Raw genomic sequence first — 17,605 nt, forward strand, 5'->3', positions numbered from 1 at the left:
TGCATTCATGATGAAGGCTTGGGGTGGGGGTGGGGGGCAGGCCAGAAGGGACCAATTTGGGGGAGGAGAGAAAGGGAACATATGTAATACTTTCAACAATAAAGATTTAATTTAAAAAAGAAGAGCCAAAAAAATAAATAAATAAAAGTATGCATTCAGTAAAAAAAATAGGCTAATCAATATATACCATTATCAAAATATCTGACTGTTGAATTTCTGGAGACACTGGGATCAAAATTTGCCATTAAAGGTGCTATGTACTGTGTGGCTGTCAGCATTCGATGTACAACTTCTCCAGTGTAGATGAAACCTATAATTAGAAAAACAGGAAACATGTTAAGAAAAAGTCCAGATACAATTTTAATTACAATAGCTCCAACTCAGTTGCAGTATTATTTTGAAAATAAAATATCATAGCAGCTAAAAAAAAAAAAGGAATAAAATTAATGTCTGCTCAACAATAGTTGGGTCTGGATTAAGGAACACATTTGCGTAGGATTTGGTAGCACCCTGCAGACCATCAAATCAAAAACCTATATTATGAACAACTGTAATTGTGGACAAAATGACTATTATCTGGAAGAGATTATCAGGCTGAAAAGATTAGTATAGTACTATCAGTAATTCCAGCATTCAATCTGCCCTTATTAATTCCTTGTTATTTTAGCACTAGCCAAACATGTGAATCATTTTTACAAGTGAATGTACTTTCATGATGTTTAATTTTATTTTCCTAAACTGCAATTTCAGCTCAGGACATTTCAGAAGCTACACATACATGTCTTCATATATATTTTTATATCTTTCTCCATTACTAAAATGGAGAAAATGTGTCAGACCTCTTTTCCAAAGTTGAAGGGAAGCTAAACACCCATGAAAAAACTGGCACATTTATCAGGTTACTCAAGTCTTTGTAATTCTAGCACTTCATCAAAAAGATAAAGATTATATGTTTGCAGATAAGATGGTGAAAACACTGATATTGCACAAGGCCTCTTTGCTTATCAGTGGCGGCCTATGCTAGCAGTTGGATAATGAGAGGAAATTTACTATGAAGAACTTCCTCTTGAATTAAATTTCAATAGCTCTGATGTTACAACCTTATCCACTTTCAATCATTCACACTTGGTTTATTTACTTTGTGGATTAGCCATGACCAATTGTTAATTCTGTACTAGTTTCTTGCCTCCAAGTCTTAGGTCTGAAAGGAGAGTCAGCTCCTCAAAATGATAACTCATTTTGACATTAAGCTAAGGAATGCACAATTAAGAACATATATGCAAATGGGCACACACATGTGCGAACACACGCACACACACACACACACACACACACTATTACAAAATAAAATCCAGAGCAAGTTATTTGTGAAAATGCAGTTGTAGTGTTCAGGCAATCATAAGCTAACTAGATATCTGGGGCTACTGCAGATCATGTTTTAATTTTCACAATAATTGATAAAACAAGCAAGATTTACAATATATAAAATTGGGTAGGATTTAAACTTCTAAAAGTGTTCAAACTTTTGTCATCTAGCTTCATGATCCAAATAAAGCTTTCATTGTATATTGTGATTTTATTGTTTCAAATTATAAACTGGAATTATTGGAGAATTAAATCTGTAGTTACCGACTTTGAAATTCATTTGTCTTTCTAGCAGTGTCTCCTTTACTTCTTTTTTAATTTTTATTAAAGGCATATTTTAATTCTGACTATTTACCTTAAACACATATTTTAATTAGGAAAGTCTTAACATGTATTTTAATTGTTGATTGCATCTTGTTTCTTATTTGATAAGTAATAGCTCTCAAAATAAATTTCCTATGCCTTGAGGAGAATTTTGTCCATTTGCAATTTTACACAGCTCAAATGTACTAAAGATGTTACATAAAGTGATGTAGCCATTACTTTTACTTTATTTCCCTGTAGATTTTCAGAGACACACTTGAAGTTCAAAGCCCAATATCACATCCTTAACATTATACAGATGAAGAGTAACTATTTTTTCAAGGTCTATGATTTATTTTTTCTCTGATCCTCACCAACATGCCTTTGTAATCTCACCATTAAAATGGACAGAAAAATTCTAAAAGTCTGATAGTTTATGGAAAAAATTAAATTAAACTCTGCAAATGTTCTTTCAGGGACAGTAGCTCTGGATAGTTATTTCTCTACTCTATGTTCTCCAGGTACTATTAGAAGAAACTTTGCTTGATTTGAAGAGTAAAGAATGCAGTAACTCAAGGAGTAAGGTGATTTTAAATCAATACCAAATTCATTCTCCAAAACAACTCTAAGAAAAGCATCAGCAATTCCTAAAAAAAGGGTTGCAAAATGCACAACCATCGATGATTTCAGATGCTCCATTCTTACTGTTAGTTTCTAAAATCATATATATATTTGTCACTGAATGTTCCCACACAGACTTGGCAAAAAGTTATTCTCCACCTTCTGTACACCCAGTTTCAAATCATGGGAACCATTAACTGCTGCTTCTTTCATCAGGAAAAAGTTTTCCAGAATGAAAATTTCCTAAATTTCAAAGATGAAGTCTTAAATTGTTCCCAAAGAACAAAGTAAAAATATAAAAGATTTTGTTAGTATATAAAAGCAATAATTATAATCCTTGATTCTTCTACTATGTAAAATTAAAATAAATAACAATCAGGTGGTGCAACTACTATTAACAAGAAACAGCTGCTATAACTACTAGCACATCTGCCACCACTATTCATTTGCTACCACCATTACTGCCACCACCACCAAGAATGTGAGCAACAATCCAAGGAGGCAAGTACCCGAACCACTCCACAAAACGAATTTAATTCTGCTATTTCATGGTCCTCAGACATATTGAAATCTACTTCTTTTAATATGTTAGGTTACTTCTTATTGACCAAGAGGTAAGATGCTTGACTGCACTGATGGACTCAGTACTTACATCCCCGGGTTTTAAAATGTCATTTCAGCAGTGGTTATAACCCACTGGGCAGAAACCTTAGCAGTGGTTCTCAACCTTGGCTGCACATTAGAATCACCTGGGAATCTTTTTAAAATCCTGATTTCTGGGCCTCATCCTCCGGAAATTCTGTTTCTTTGTTACTAATGTTGTGGCCCCACCCCATAACAAAGAAACAGAATTTCTGGAGGATGAGGCCCAGAAATCAGGATTTTAAAAAGATTCCCAGGTGATTCTAATGTGCAGCCAAGGTTGAGAACCACTGCCTTACAGGCACTGAGAGCAGGGAAATGTAACTAGGTGTTGAATAAGAACCAGCTATGCAAATTAAGACCTTTAATGCAATAAATCTGTTCTAAAGCTTCAACGGTCCCACAGCACTCGTTTAGACAACCTGATATTTAGATAATCATCTACTTTACAAGATGCCCTCCCCAACCCTGGAATTTCAGGTACCCACCTGGCACCATAAATAGCTGGGAGTGTCCTCAAAAAATTAAAAATGGAACTTCCTATGACCCTGTGAGTCCACTTTTGGGTATATATTCGAAGAAACCCAAAACTCTAATTTGAAAGAATATATGCACCTCTATGCTCATTGCAATATTATTTACATTTACCTCTTTTTTCTTTCTTTTTTCTCTCTCTTTTTTTTTTCTTTAGCTGTCCTGGGCATGTACCTCGTAGTACAGAAAAAAAAAAAATATTTCATTCATTTTGGTCTTTCACATTTTGAGGTAATTTAGGCAATCTATTTTTATTTTATGTGTGTGTTTTTCAGACTTGGTTGTAGTCATTTGCAGGGCTAATCACATATCTTCTTTGCTCATTATATGCTTCTAGTTTAAATAGTACTCGTTTATTCAGGCATAAGTTTTGCAGAAAAATGGTTATTATCCAGATAACATGGTACCCAGAAGATACCTCCATTTGAAAGATCCAAATAAGTAAATTTGTTTTGCATTTTTGAATTTCAAATGATAGCTAACACACTGAATTTCCATTTGTCTTTACTAGTAAACGTAGGGTCAAATAATAAGTTCAGCTGTAATCACAGCTTTGCTCCTGTACCTGGAAGGCTCTCCGTGGGCTGCTTTCTGTAGAAGCTCTTCAGTCACTTGAACAATCTAGTTTTAAATCTGCAAGCCTTATCAAGTCATTTGAGGATTCTGCCCTAAGTTCTGACATGAATAAACCCTCCCCAGTAATTATCTATTTATCAACTTCAATTATGTATTTATTAACCATAAGTACTATTGTGATAAGAGTGAAATGAACAATTATCTTTTCTATGTTGGCCTTTACCAATTATATTTCATATATTCTCTTCACTGTATCCTTATAATAACTTTGGAAACAATATTATTATTATTATTTCCCTTTATTAAATGAGGCATATAATAAATTTGGGTAATTTGCTCAAAGCCAAATGGCTAGAATTGGTTTATAATTCCAAATTCTATGAACTCTTTACAATATATTTTAGAATTCATTATGTTTCCAGAACTATATGCTCTCCTCACTGGATTTCACATTTAAACAAGGAGCGTGAGGAGGAAAAGATCTGTTCTCTGTCAAAATTTCAGCACCTACACCGCAGAGCAAAGTTGTAGTCACCTCAAATCCTGCTACTTTTATTATATTACTTCATCCTCTGTTCTTTTAATTGGCAAAATGTATAGTTGAAATTAGCTTTCTTTTTTGCAATCTACCAAATGACTCAAACTGGTAGGTGAATGACAAATAATTATAGACTTTATGTAATGGTATAAGCAAATTATTTCTTAGCCATGTGACTAAGTTCTTGACCTCTCTGTGCCTCAGTTCTCTAATCTGTTAAAATAGAGTAGTAATGGCATGAATATCATTGAGCTGTGATGGTTGAACGAGTTGATATATTAAAAGCACTTTCAAACAGGGCTTAAAATGAAATTTGCTGAAAATAACCAATCCATTAAACCATCTCCAATTTTTACCTGGAGGTCTTCTCTGTCTAATGTATACCAGTTGATGGACTTGCACTAAGATGTCTATATGACTTCAAAGTCATGTTTCAGACCCAAATGGTACGAGATACATTTCTTTGCACTATTGCAGTTTGGGTTAAGGCACACCACTGACTGAACTGCAAGCCAACAGGTAATAGAACACCTTAATGCCCACACTCTTCGTTTGCTATGCCTTTCCTTACATTCCGATGGAATAAGCACCTTGTAAAAATATTAACCTCCTGTTAGTTGTAAATGGTTGTTTCATTTAATTGGAAGTGTCATAATAACAAAGAAAGCATGAAGCGGGTATAATTCCCTGTGAAACTTTAACGTATAAAGAGCTACATAAAATATTCCACTTCATCATCGTTCAGTGGATATTTTTGATCCTAGAGGAAAGGTGGGAGCTGATGGGTGTGCCTGTAGGACACTGAGCATTTATAGTTAAGTGCTATTTTTAGAGTGCAAATGACAGTGGTGTATGTCACCGTGGCCACCTTCAGGACATGTGTACTGTGACCCTTACACATTAATTGAATAGATCTGAAATTTATGGCCATTTATCCATAAGGATTTAGAAAATAGAGTTTTCATACTGATCCCTAATTAACCTTATATATGATCTGTTTCATTTCTATTCATGAAGATTTGAGTTATTCAACTTGCATTTTACAGAAATGCCATTTTATGAATCACAATATATTCTCACATGCTATATACTACCCCTTTCCAGACAAACACTTGTTTGTAACTCAGTCAGAATTTTAAACAAAGCCATATGTGGCAGCAATTGCTAACTTGGAAATTAAAAGTTGTGGTTAGTTATCTGGTAATGTAACTGTCTGCCAGCAGCAACTGTACAATGACAGGGTTCACCTAACAGGCTTCCTGTGGGTACAACTGTTGCTTGTAGACCGCACAGTTCACTGTGAGGACACGGATTTGTAGATGGTTAGAGAAGAAAAAGAACAATTTCAGAAGTTCCTGTGAGCTCACCAACCACGGGCTCCTTGGAAGCAACCTATAGTATTGTCAATCACCCAAGATTTCCCCTTCATAATTCCAACCAGCTGTCAAGATAAAATATACCAAATCTATTTTATATAATGAAACATTGTAAATATATATATTAATACTCCTTTATTCTATTGCCTTAATTGGCATCATTGGGGATTACAAATTACAGCAAAGTCATCCTCTGGGGGGAAAAAGCAACAAGTTATACTTGGTTATTGGCTGCAAATTATATCTATGAAATTACCAATGTAAAATTTTATGGTGGCTATATAAAGCGCCTCTCTCCAGCCCTAGAGAGAAAAAGCAGGAGCCAGAATTGTGTACATGAGAAAAGAGACAAAAATCCTTAACTTCTTTGATTTTCATTTTGTATTGCTTTTCAAGGAGGCATTAGCCTGCTCCTTTTCACTTGAAAATCAAGTTCATCCCCTCTATTCAGGCAGATCCCACTAATTTTTCAAAAACTTTACTCCTATGTGGGAGAGACAAGGAGTGTTGTTTTAAATTATTTATGCTCCTAGACTGAGGATTCAGGGATCCTATTGTCAAATTCTAGACTCACATGGGCAGCCCCAGCACTGAGGTCTTGATTTTCAGATATGCTGTCCCATGTTTGCAAAGACTCTATTTTGAATTCCATGTTGGACCCTGATTCCTCTGGGCAAACTTTCTAGAAGGCAACTACTTGGCTTCCCAACTTATGACTATCTGCTCCTGTGGAATTCCTCCATTTACCAGGACCCAAATAATCTCTTAGGGAACTACCTAGGACAGTGCAAAATGACCAGCTGGGCTCCCATCCGGGTTCTGTCCTTCTCTAGAGAGGAGAGCTCATTCCTTGCTCTGTCTTTCATTCCATGCCTGTCTGCCCCGTCCAAACGCCCCTCTCCCCACCCTACACTCCTCCCCGGTTCCTCTGCCCTGGCCCAGGTATACCAGGGAAAAATATGAAAACTGTCCCTTCCTTTTTGAAGGAGTTAAAATCTATCATTGAAATCCATTTTTCAAATGTCTAGAAACAGCCCTGGAAGGAGGATGGCCAAATGTAAAGAGAGACCACCTTCAGGTAGCCTCTATGTTATCAGACCGCATTGTATTTATAGAACAATCTGTAAGACCTTTACTTGTTGTAAATAAATGATAAAAAACATAAAGCACATGTGTACATACGTCGAAATGAAGGAACTTTTTTTTTATAAATATATGGGAGATGGCAATTAACCACAAATTGACGTACATCGAAACCGACGTAACTTGAGGGCTGTCTATATATCTTATCTAATAAAGAGGGAATATGAAAATTGACCGTCATGCCATAATGGTCAATTATGACCCACAGCAGAGGTCAAGTTCCCATACGAGCCTTTATGAGCAATCAGCAGGGACCTGAGGCTGCGTGGTGCTGGCCAGGGCAGGGGACCTGAAGCTGTGCCCCCCACCTGGTGGGGCATGATAGAGGACCTCAGACCATGCCCCGCACCCCAGCGCCAGGCTGGGGGACCTCAGGCTGTGCCCCCTGCCCAGCAGGGCTTGACGGAGGACCTCAGGCCACGCCCCCTGCCCTGACGCCAGGCTGGGGGACCGCAGGCTGCACCCCCCACTTGGCAGGGCTTGATGGAGGACCTCAGGCTGTGCCCCCCTTGATGGGGAACCTCAAGGTGCGTCCCCCGCCCCAGCCGCCCCCTGCCCTGGCGTTGGGCCAGGGGACCTGAGGCCACGCTCCCCACCCGGTGGGGCTTGACAGGGACCTCAAAGCAGCCAATCAGTGATTCTCTCACATCATTGACGTTTCCATCTCTCCTTCCCTCTCTAAAATCAATAAAAAAAAAATATTTTTTTAAAAAGGCAAGCAACAGAACCACCATCCTGAGACAATCCCAAAAAGTAAAGAAGAATTCTACACTCCTCTTAGGTTAACTGCTATCATCAGTAGAAAAAGACCTTCCAAGTGCTGCTGCAACTGTTTTTGATGCCTCCCAGGGAAAATAAGAAATTCTTACATTTATTTTTTCAACACCTTTACCTTTATATTTGTCAAAAGTCTCCGAGGGCAAAGCTATCATCTTCTTAGGTTGAAAAGAGGCCCTCATCTGAGGGGGCTGGGAAAAGGCATGGAAGCTATGCTGTAATTAACAACCTGCTTTTCTAATAGGTTAGCCTTTGTGGAAGAGCAGCAAGAGCCCGTGTCTCGCACGCACTTCCGTGGAACTGGTTCAGACTGGTCAGAACCGAAGGCACACATTTTTAAATTGTATTTCACTTTATGTCTGCTAAGGCAGAGCATGAAAAGGTCCTGGGAGGAATGCTTGCCCCGGACAGTCGCCTGCACCTCCGGCTCAGTGCCTGAGCGGAGCAGTCCAGGTGGCTGCAGTAGTTCGGCCTCAGTGACATAACCCAGCCTTAACAGTGCACCTGGTATATGCTCCCAAAGCTCAATAAAACTAGGGCAGGCCTGTACTGAATCAGACACCAGTGCTACAGTAATACCCCTTCAAATAAAATTTAATAAAGTTTTAACCTTTCCAAAAATTGGAGATATAGGAGGCATGGGAGAGACGAAATTAATAGTTCATTGCTCAGACTTCAACATTTTCTTTTTCAGACATTGCCATGATGAGAAATCCTGCTCAGCCCTGCCGGCGTGGCTCAGTGGAAAGTAGACCTATGAACCAAGAGGTCACGGTTCTATCCCAAGTCAGGGCACATGGCCAGGTTGTGGGCCCAACCCCCAGTGTGGGGAGTGCAGGAGGGAGCCGATCAATCATTCTCTCTCATCACTGATGTTTCTCTCTTTCTCTACTTCTCCTTTCCTCTCTAAAACCCATAAACTATATGTATAATTTTTTAAAGGAAACCCATCTCAGGTAGTTAATGACACCTAGCTCTCTCCTTCCTGTTTAAAACATCTCTCCGGGCGGGGGCGGAAGGGTATCATGTACTATGGTGTGAAGGGTATATAGTGTTCGCCATGCTATCTCCTCTCAGGAGTATTTACGTGTTGCCGAGGAAGATGACCCTCCTAATCCTCCTTACACTAAAGGAAAGGTTCTCCCCAGTCATTTCAAACAAGGGACTGAAATCTCCCAGATGAGCCTCTGCTCACAGCTGACCTTGAATAGAGGGTCAGCGCAGACCCCCCACCAACCCCTACCGTCCCGCCAAGAGTGGAGGCTGAAATACTGTGTGTGCGGCTCACTGCAGCCCCTCAGGGGGCTGTAACCACCTTCTGCTGGCTCTGCCATGCCGGCGGTTTCTGAAAAATGGGAGCTATGGTGCGGGTTAAGGGTGTGGGAGTGACATGGGAGCCCCTCTGGTTTATGGCTGCTTGTTGCCCAATGACTTTATAATGTACAAAACATTATACAAAACTAAGATTTCATTACAATCTAGCCACTCCAGGAACAACAGTAGCTGAGGAGAAAGTGCTAAAAACATAACATAAAAATTGCAGCCCTGGCAAGTGTTGCTCGGTGATTAAAGCGTCGGCCCGCCCACCCGAGGGGTCGCAGGTCAAGGGCACATAGCTGGGTTGCAGGATTGCTCCCCACTCCCAGTCAGGGCGCATGAGGAAGGCAACCAGTGGAGGTGTCTCTCTTACCTTGATGTTTCTCTCTGTCTTTCTCCCCCTCCCTTCCTTTCTCTCTGGAAAGCAATGGAAAGAATATCCTCATGTGAGGATTAACAACAACAAAATTGCTGTGGATTTCTTTTATCTCCTTATCAGATAAGCTTTTAAGAGTGTGTCAATTTACTTATCTTTGTACTATATGCTACTGGGCTTGGCACAGTGTCTGGCATATAAGGAATAAATTGGGTTTCAAGAATGAGAATGCTGAATTTCCAAATGCTGCCACAGAGATATAAACCACGCCCCCCCCCCCCCCCCTTGCAACAACCCCCCTCCCCCCGCAGCCTGGTCACTGCCGGCTCTTCACAGCTGTCTCCTAGCCCTCCACAGGCACCCTGCATTTCAGCTCCTCTCTGCTCTCCCCGGGCCCATGGGCTTTGTGACCTTACACATGCTGCTTTTTCTGGCTGAAATATTATTTCCTCCTTCTGTGACCTGAAAAATCCTATTCATCTTTCAAGCTTCAACTGAAATATCTCTTCAGTGAAGCCTTCTTTTATCCACTCCAACTCCGAAGATCTGATGACACCCGTCAGTGTTCCATCCCTATGCTCACCCAGGCTTCTATTATAAACTTGATCACACTGAGTTACAGTGGTTTCCTTTCACATCCATCCCCTGGCCCATTTTTACCTCTCTCTTAGCACCAGTTACTGACTATAGAGGACAGTGACTACAACTTTTTAATGTTTGCGTCTCAACATAGTGCCTGACCATTATTCGTGTACTCACCCAATCTGCAAGCAATCATGGAGTGCTCAGTATGTTTGAGGGATTGCACTAGGCATGACGGTTAGAGGAGGGAGGAGGACGTTCTCTGGGCTTCACAGAGAATGGCATGTGATGAGGCTGGAGAGCCAGAGTCAGGGGTCAGCCTGTGGGAGGCCATGGCAGCCACAGCAAAGGTTTGGGGATTTTTTTCAAAGATGACGGGAACACATTGAAGTGCTGAAGCAGAGACTTGATATGACCAGATCTGCTTTACTGGAAGGGCATTCTGATAAACTCCACCTTCAGGGGAGTGTTTATTTCTAGAGTAGACAAATGAAGAATGAGTACAAAGCAAAATTCAACTGGTGTTCGGGAGCACAGGAGACTTGGTTGGGAAGTTGTAAGGAGGACATGCTGAGAAAAGGGAAGTGTGTGGACGGCCGCCTGCTCTGTTTATCAGAATTCGACTTAGGGGAGACTTAGGGGAGTGTGGAAGGTGGCGCCCCTAATTATTCCTTGATCTTTCCAAACAAGCCTGTGCACGTGCAGACCCCTGAGTGTTTACTGGAATCCTTAATCCCCGGATGCCCTTGCCTAGAGGATAATGTAAACACACCTGTCCTCCCAAGATTGCTCACCCTACCGCTTGTATCGAAAGATAAAAACTACAATAAAAGCCTAACGAGGCAAGCTATGGAGGCTGCTCTGGCCTCTAGAGCTGGGAGCCCCTTAGCCCTCTTTCACTGTGGAACTGTGTCTGAGCAATCTGTCCATCCGTCGTTCAGGGCTGCTGGTCAGCCCTGAAAACTGGGTCTGTTTCTGCCCCACCCCCTGAATCTGGGTATTGGATACACAGGTGGTTTACATATTATGGATTTTTTAATACAGCTGATATATTTAAGATTATTTAAAGTCTATATTAGGCAGCATATATAAAATGAGTAAGGCGGAATCTTGAAACAGGGTGAACAGTTCACTATTTCAACAATCCATGGAAAGATGGAATGGGCTTAAAACTGGGAGTGAGGTAGATGGAAGTAGACACATCAAAGGGTTTTTCAAAAGTAGAATCAATACTCAGATGGTTCATTAGATAAAGGGTGGGGTGCTGAGAAAGGAGTTAAATGGAAGATGATGGTGACATTTACTAAAATAAGGGAACTCATGGAGAAAAAGTTAAATCTAGGTTTATAGACTAGTTTCAGAATAAAAGAATGCAAACAATATAACCCAACTCCTGTCACTTATATGCAAGCTTAGGTACCACAATAAAATGGGTCACATGGTGGTTTTTCCATCACTGAAAGTTTCCTGTTGAGTCAGGTGCCTTTGCATTAAGCCCTTGGGAACCAGAGGGATCTGGCAATAATCATATTCCATCCATTTCAAGACCTACAAAAGGGAGGGGTCACCTGATAATTTCACCATAAAACTGGGCATGTATTTCTGCCCCAGATAAGATGAGGATGCAAGGACACATATAGATAAACTTGGAATAACTAAAAAAAAAATCACTTCAAGAGTAGCATTGCATTTTGATGTAATTTTCTGTGGAATAAACCTTAATTTATAAGTAGAGCCTCTATATGACAAATTCATTTATTTCCCCACTGACAATGTATTTGCAATATTAGTAGCGCATAGATACTGTAAGGGGATATAGCAAATTTGTTCCATAGTAAAGATTTTCTTTCCAACTTTGATACGGTCCTCTCTTTGGAATAAACTAAGGGAGAATAAGTATTGACATAACATTAAATAAATAGAAAGCAAAAAAAAAAAGTATTATACTTAAAAATCTGTAAAACCCAACTGTAGACATATTATAAATATACTCTGACAGAAGTGTTTTTCTGAGGTTCCCAACCTGATTCAGATGAAGCAGAGGGTAACGGGGAGAAAAACATGGGGCTGAAATGCAGCGGAGGATGACTTTTCAGGAAAAGAGTAATGAAGACAATACAACGAGGAGAGGAGCGATTTAAAATCCAAAGTGAGGCTGGGCACAGAGCGAATCCTGAAAGGGAGCTGGAACCTTTTTATTTTCATAAGAAAACAATTAAAGTTCATCTCCATTCTGTTTAATAACTGAAAGACTCAGTGAGGGACTGTGAAATAAAATCCAAATGACAAATAAAATGTCGTGAAGAAGTATTAGAAAATATTTGAAGAGGTACATTAGGATCTGTGAACTTTCTGGATATAAAATGCTTCTCAAAATAATTGTGCTCCAGGAAAATGAATTTTGTTATAAGAAAGGACAACCATAGGTTGGTTCTCTGGTTCTCATGCAAAGTTTACCCCAAATGTGGTCCTTCGCCCTTTTTGTTTGTTTGTTTGTTTTAATTGTGGTAAGAACACTTCTTTGACCCACTGCATGAGCAGGGGGGTGTGTTGCTTAATCCCCATATACTGTTACTTTTCCAGTTTTCCTTTAGCTATTAATTTTCTAGTTTGTGGCCAGAAAAGGTGCTTGATACGATTTCAGTCTTCTAAAATTTGTTAAGACTTGTTTTGTGGCCTAACATATAACCTATCCTGAAGAATGTTCCATATGAACTTGAGGAGAATGTATATTCTGGGCTATTGGATGGAATATTCTCCGTATGTCTGTTAGGTTCTTTTGATCTATATTGTTATTCAAGTCCACTGTTTCCTTATTGATTTTCTGTCTGGAAGTTGTATCCATTATTGAAGGGGGGATACTGAAGTTCCCTGTTATGATTTCTTCCTGTCTATTTCCCCCTTCAGTTTGTCTTTGTTTGATTTACATATTTATGAGCTTTAATGTTGGGTGCACATATATTTAATTGTTATGTCTTCCTGATGAATTGATTCTTTTATCACTATATAAAATTCTTTGTCTCTTGTGATAGGCTATACTTACATTAGAATTCTACTTGTGTGATATAAGTACAGCTACCCCTTTTCTCTTTTGGTTACCATTTGTATGAAATATCTTTTTCCATCTCTTCTTTTTGAGCCCATGTGTGTCCTTAAATCCAAAGTGAGTTTCTTGTGACAGAATATAGTTGAATCTTCATTTTTGTGTTTTTCAATCCATTCAGTAGTAAAATCTTCTGATTAGGAAGGATAATCCATTTACATTTAAAGTAATTATTGAGAAAGACTTACTACTGTGATTTTGTTTGATATGTATGTCTGCCCCAGATTTTGTTGGTTGTTTTCTGTCTGTCTTATAGCTCCTTTATTCCTATTTTCCTCTCCTATCACTTCCCTTTGTATGTTATTGATTTTTTATAATGATATGCTTAAATTCCTCTTTATCTTTTATGTATTTTCTATAGGTATTTTATTTGTGGTTACCATGGGCTTACATAAACATTATAGTTTAGCAGTCTATTTTAGCTGATAACAGCAATGTTTGGTCATTCTTAATTGGTTTGAAAATGAATATGTCTTTCCTGCAATGATTACAGAGTGATTCTTTATAATGTTTATTTATAAACCAAGCATTTTACACAGACATTTTTGGTTTAGACTTTGAACCAAACTAAACCAAATGTTAGTTAATAAATATGTATATTTTACTTGGAGAATATCTATGGCTCAAGTGAAATATTTCTTTGATTCCCAACAAAATTGTCTTCAAAAATCTAAATTGAATTAAAAATGTACTTATCTTTCAAATTATAAAACATCATAACATTAGTTGCTAGTATAGGTAAAAATAAATAATTTAGTTTAAAGTAAGTAGAATAATAAATTTATTTTTAAATGGCATGAGGAATTTACCATCAAGGTTAAAATAAATAAGCATACATGAAAGTATTGGAAAATAATAGAAGACATTTTATTACCTTTTCCATTGTGCATAACTTAGGTTTACAAGTCTGTCACCCACACTAAACTGGACATTCCCGCAGAGCAGGGAATGCATTGTCATTGTAACCCCCTCTGCCTATTGCTCTGTGAAGTACATAACAGGTTCTCTATAATGTTCTATTGTGTAACGAAGCAGAAGAGTAATAAAACCACGTTTTAGTTTAATTCGGTACAATTATACTCCCTGGTGAGGGAGTGAGTGTAGACAAGTAGCCCAGAGAGGAGTCAGAAGTGATTGGAATAAGCCAGGTGTGAGGTGACATGAAGCCTAACTGTTGGCAGTGAGGAAGGACAGAAAGGGGTGGGTCAAATGGAGTCTGTGGGGGAAAGGAACACAGCTGATCAAAAAGGAAAAGCAAGACAAAGACAAAGACAACCTTAACATGGAGATCCTGCAAAACTGAAAAGAGTGATGAAATAAGGAACAAGGTTTGGGAGGGGAGGTAATGAGCCAGAAAAGATGGTGTCATAGAAGTTTAAACACTACCAATGCTACAACTGAGGTAAGTGAACAGAACATTTCTGATCAGGCCATTCCCTGTCACTGCTTATGATAAAGACCACAAGAGAAAGAACTAATTTTTGATGCAAGGTAATAAGAAAAGAGTTCTAAGAGGCATGGCCTGTCATTTTCTGCCTTGGTGACCCAGCACGGATTTATCTATTCAGTTTTCTCCCCAGGGTAGGCAAGGTCGGGTCTTCTACTCTTCCATGTTTTCCAGTTCTTTGCTGCATGCTCTCCTTTCTGTTTCCCCTTTCTGGAGAGCCCTTCTTCCGCATACACTATGCCTGTCAAAATCGCACCTATTTCTCCAGCTCAATCTTTAACACTTCTTCCTGAGCAGTCTCCATCCCTACCAGGCAGAGGTTGCATTCATTTGAACTTTCACGTCATTTTTCAACGTTGCCACGGTGGCATAGGCAATAGTTATTGGCATATCGTGTTTCTTTTGCTATACACATTAATCTTCCTTAAATGAAAGGGTCAGATTCATGTATTCCTCTAAATGCTTAGAAAAGAAAACTGTGCTTATTATATTTCAATTATTCCTCCATTTATTAAACAAAAAACAGATTTAGACCAAATGTTGTATTGGAGGCTGGCTACAGCACTGAAAAGATGGCGAGCACCCTGCCTTCCTGGAGGGTCCTTTACATGTTTTAGAATTGCATTGACTAGTTAAGGTTCTCTAATTCTAAATATGCATTACTCTATTGATCTTTCATAATTATGTAGTATTTTTAAAATACATTGAAATATCCTCCACTTAAATGACTTTGTAATTATTTCCCATCTGAAAGAAGATATCAGAAAGACTATTTTCAAATAGAAAATTACTGATTACAATCACTAAGAAGAAAAACCTGTAGACAAAAAAAAAATATGTTCTCAGACAAAATAATCTTACTAATCTAATTCTTTTGAGCTAAGCTTACAAACACTGGGCAGACTATCCTAGAAGAAGAAAGACTCTTGCATAATGAGTTTTTAATGCTTTCAGTGAATCACTGGAAATATAATTTATCAGCCTCAGAAAGAAGCTGCTATTTTTCTCAAGGGATCACAATATCTAATATGCTCAAGTTGCCAATTTGTGTGGAAACATTTAAAACCACTTCATGACAGTAATTCCCAGTGGTGGCCGCAACGTGGTACTTCATAAAACTAATGCATTATAAAAAATGATGACATATTTTGTTGTTGTGACAATGCCCAAAACTCAATACCATTGCTAAATACTTCCTGGAAACAAAAGGATAAAAACACATCCTAATATTAACTGGAATAAGCAGAAATTTGGGAAAATGTGATATCCTATTTCACAAAAAAATATAAATATTTTAACTTCCCTAAGGTATGGGTTAGCATTGCCAATCATAATGGATTGTATTCCTTCTCATTTTTTAAAAAATTAGGCAATGTATTGCCCAGGATTAGGAAAGGTTCAACTTTTTCTTTTTCTCCTTCAGAAAACGATCAAGACATTTATGGATCTAATTTCTGGTCATTTTTTTCAACCCTTATTTAATACATAAACAAACACAGGAAATCCTTGTCCTGGCCAGTGTGGTTTGCATTGATTGGGTATCACCCCGTGCATCAAAAGGTCCCCTGTTTGATTTCAGGGCATATGTCTGGTTTTGAGCACTGTCCCCAGTTGGGGAGTGCATGAGGCATCTGATCAATGTTTCTCTCTCTTGTATCTGTTTTTTTTCCTCTCTCCCTTTCCCTTTCTCTCTGTCTAAAATAAATAAAAACATATTAAAATCAAAGTAAGAAATCCTCAATCTATGTTACTTTCTCTTGATTGCATTACAAAATATTTAAAAAAAGAAATTAAAAAAAAATTCCACCTGTGATCTGAATTTGGCATCTATCACAATCTTAATCCTTGAAGTGAACAATTAAATATATATATTCCTACTTCTAGGCGGTAAGTACCTTGAAGTAATTTTTATTTTGAGGTTATGAATACAAATAACCAAAGCCAAAATACTTCAAACTTAATGCACTCTATTCAAAATGCCATAAACAGAGTAACCCTTTTCTGTTCATAATAACCCTTAATTGTCATCTGCTCATCAAGATTTTGGAAGTCACCTTTGCATAATATCTCTCCGGGAGCCTGTTAAGAACCTTGCCTGTGACAGTGAAGGAAGGCCACTGGAAATCATTATCCTCAATACAGTGTTTCCTAAAGGTTGATTTAGTCTTATAGTTGATTAAAATGGAAAGCAAAATAGGGATTTAGATGTCACTTGTTAGGTGCTTACTTCTCCCTTTATGGTTTTGCCTAAGCTATTCCCTTCCCCCATTTTCCATCAAATTATACAGCTTCAGAAATCTCAAAATTAATTTCTTCCTAAGGTCATCATTCATTATTCAAACTTTGAGAGATATTTACGGAGGCACTGGTTATATAATGGGAAACAACACAGCCATAATTTCTAACCTGGTAAATCTTTTTATTAGAGAAAAAGATATTTAAACAAATAACCAAAAACATTAATATATACTAAAGAGTAGTGATAAATGCTATGCTATAAATAAAATATATAGTATATAGTACATAGTGTATAGTGTATAGTATATAGCATATAGTACACATATAGGATACAGCATATAGTACACACATGTAGAATATACTAAATGGCATACAGCATACAGCCTAAAGCAAATAGTATTTACCATAGGGTGGCTAGGAGAGTTCCCTGAAAGGCCAAGAGTTGAAGGATGCTTAGGAATTAACGATGGGCTGACGGGGGAGAGTTCCAGAGAGAGAGGAAACAGGTTATGAATGACACCGAGATGGTAAAGAGCATGGTTTCTTTGAGAAACTGAAAGGAGATCAAGGTATAGCAGCTTCCAAGTTTTCTCTCCATCTCTGTGGTACCAGGGGCTTGGTAAAGAGGGGCAGAGAGGAACGGTTAGCTCCTAAGGAGCATGTTGAA

At 38.4% G+C, this 17,605-nt stretch overlaps 1 protein-coding gene across 2 annotated transcripts in view; it reads right to left on the reverse strand.

Annotated features, from left to right (window-relative positions):
- PLXDC2 (plexin domain containing 2) overlaps window positions 1-17,605 on the reverse strand; it is a 412,799-nt gene that overhangs the window by 131,179 nt on the left and 264,015 nt on the right. For both annotated transcript variants that reach the window (XM_036345506.1, XM_036345495.1), the window contains one exon: window positions 188-310. In XM_036345506.1, the coding sequence (XP_036201399.1) occupies window positions 188-310 (123 nt within the window). The remainder of the gene's footprint in view (window positions 1-187; window positions 311-17,605) is intronic.

Source organism: Myotis myotis, unplaced genomic scaffold (assembly GCF_014108235.1).
Source record: "Myotis myotis isolate mMyoMyo1 unplaced genomic scaffold, mMyoMyo1.p scaffold_m19_p_1, whole genome shotgun sequence".
Classification (NCBI taxonomy): Eukaryota; Metazoa; Chordata; class Mammalia; order Chiroptera; family Vespertilionidae; genus Myotis; species Myotis myotis.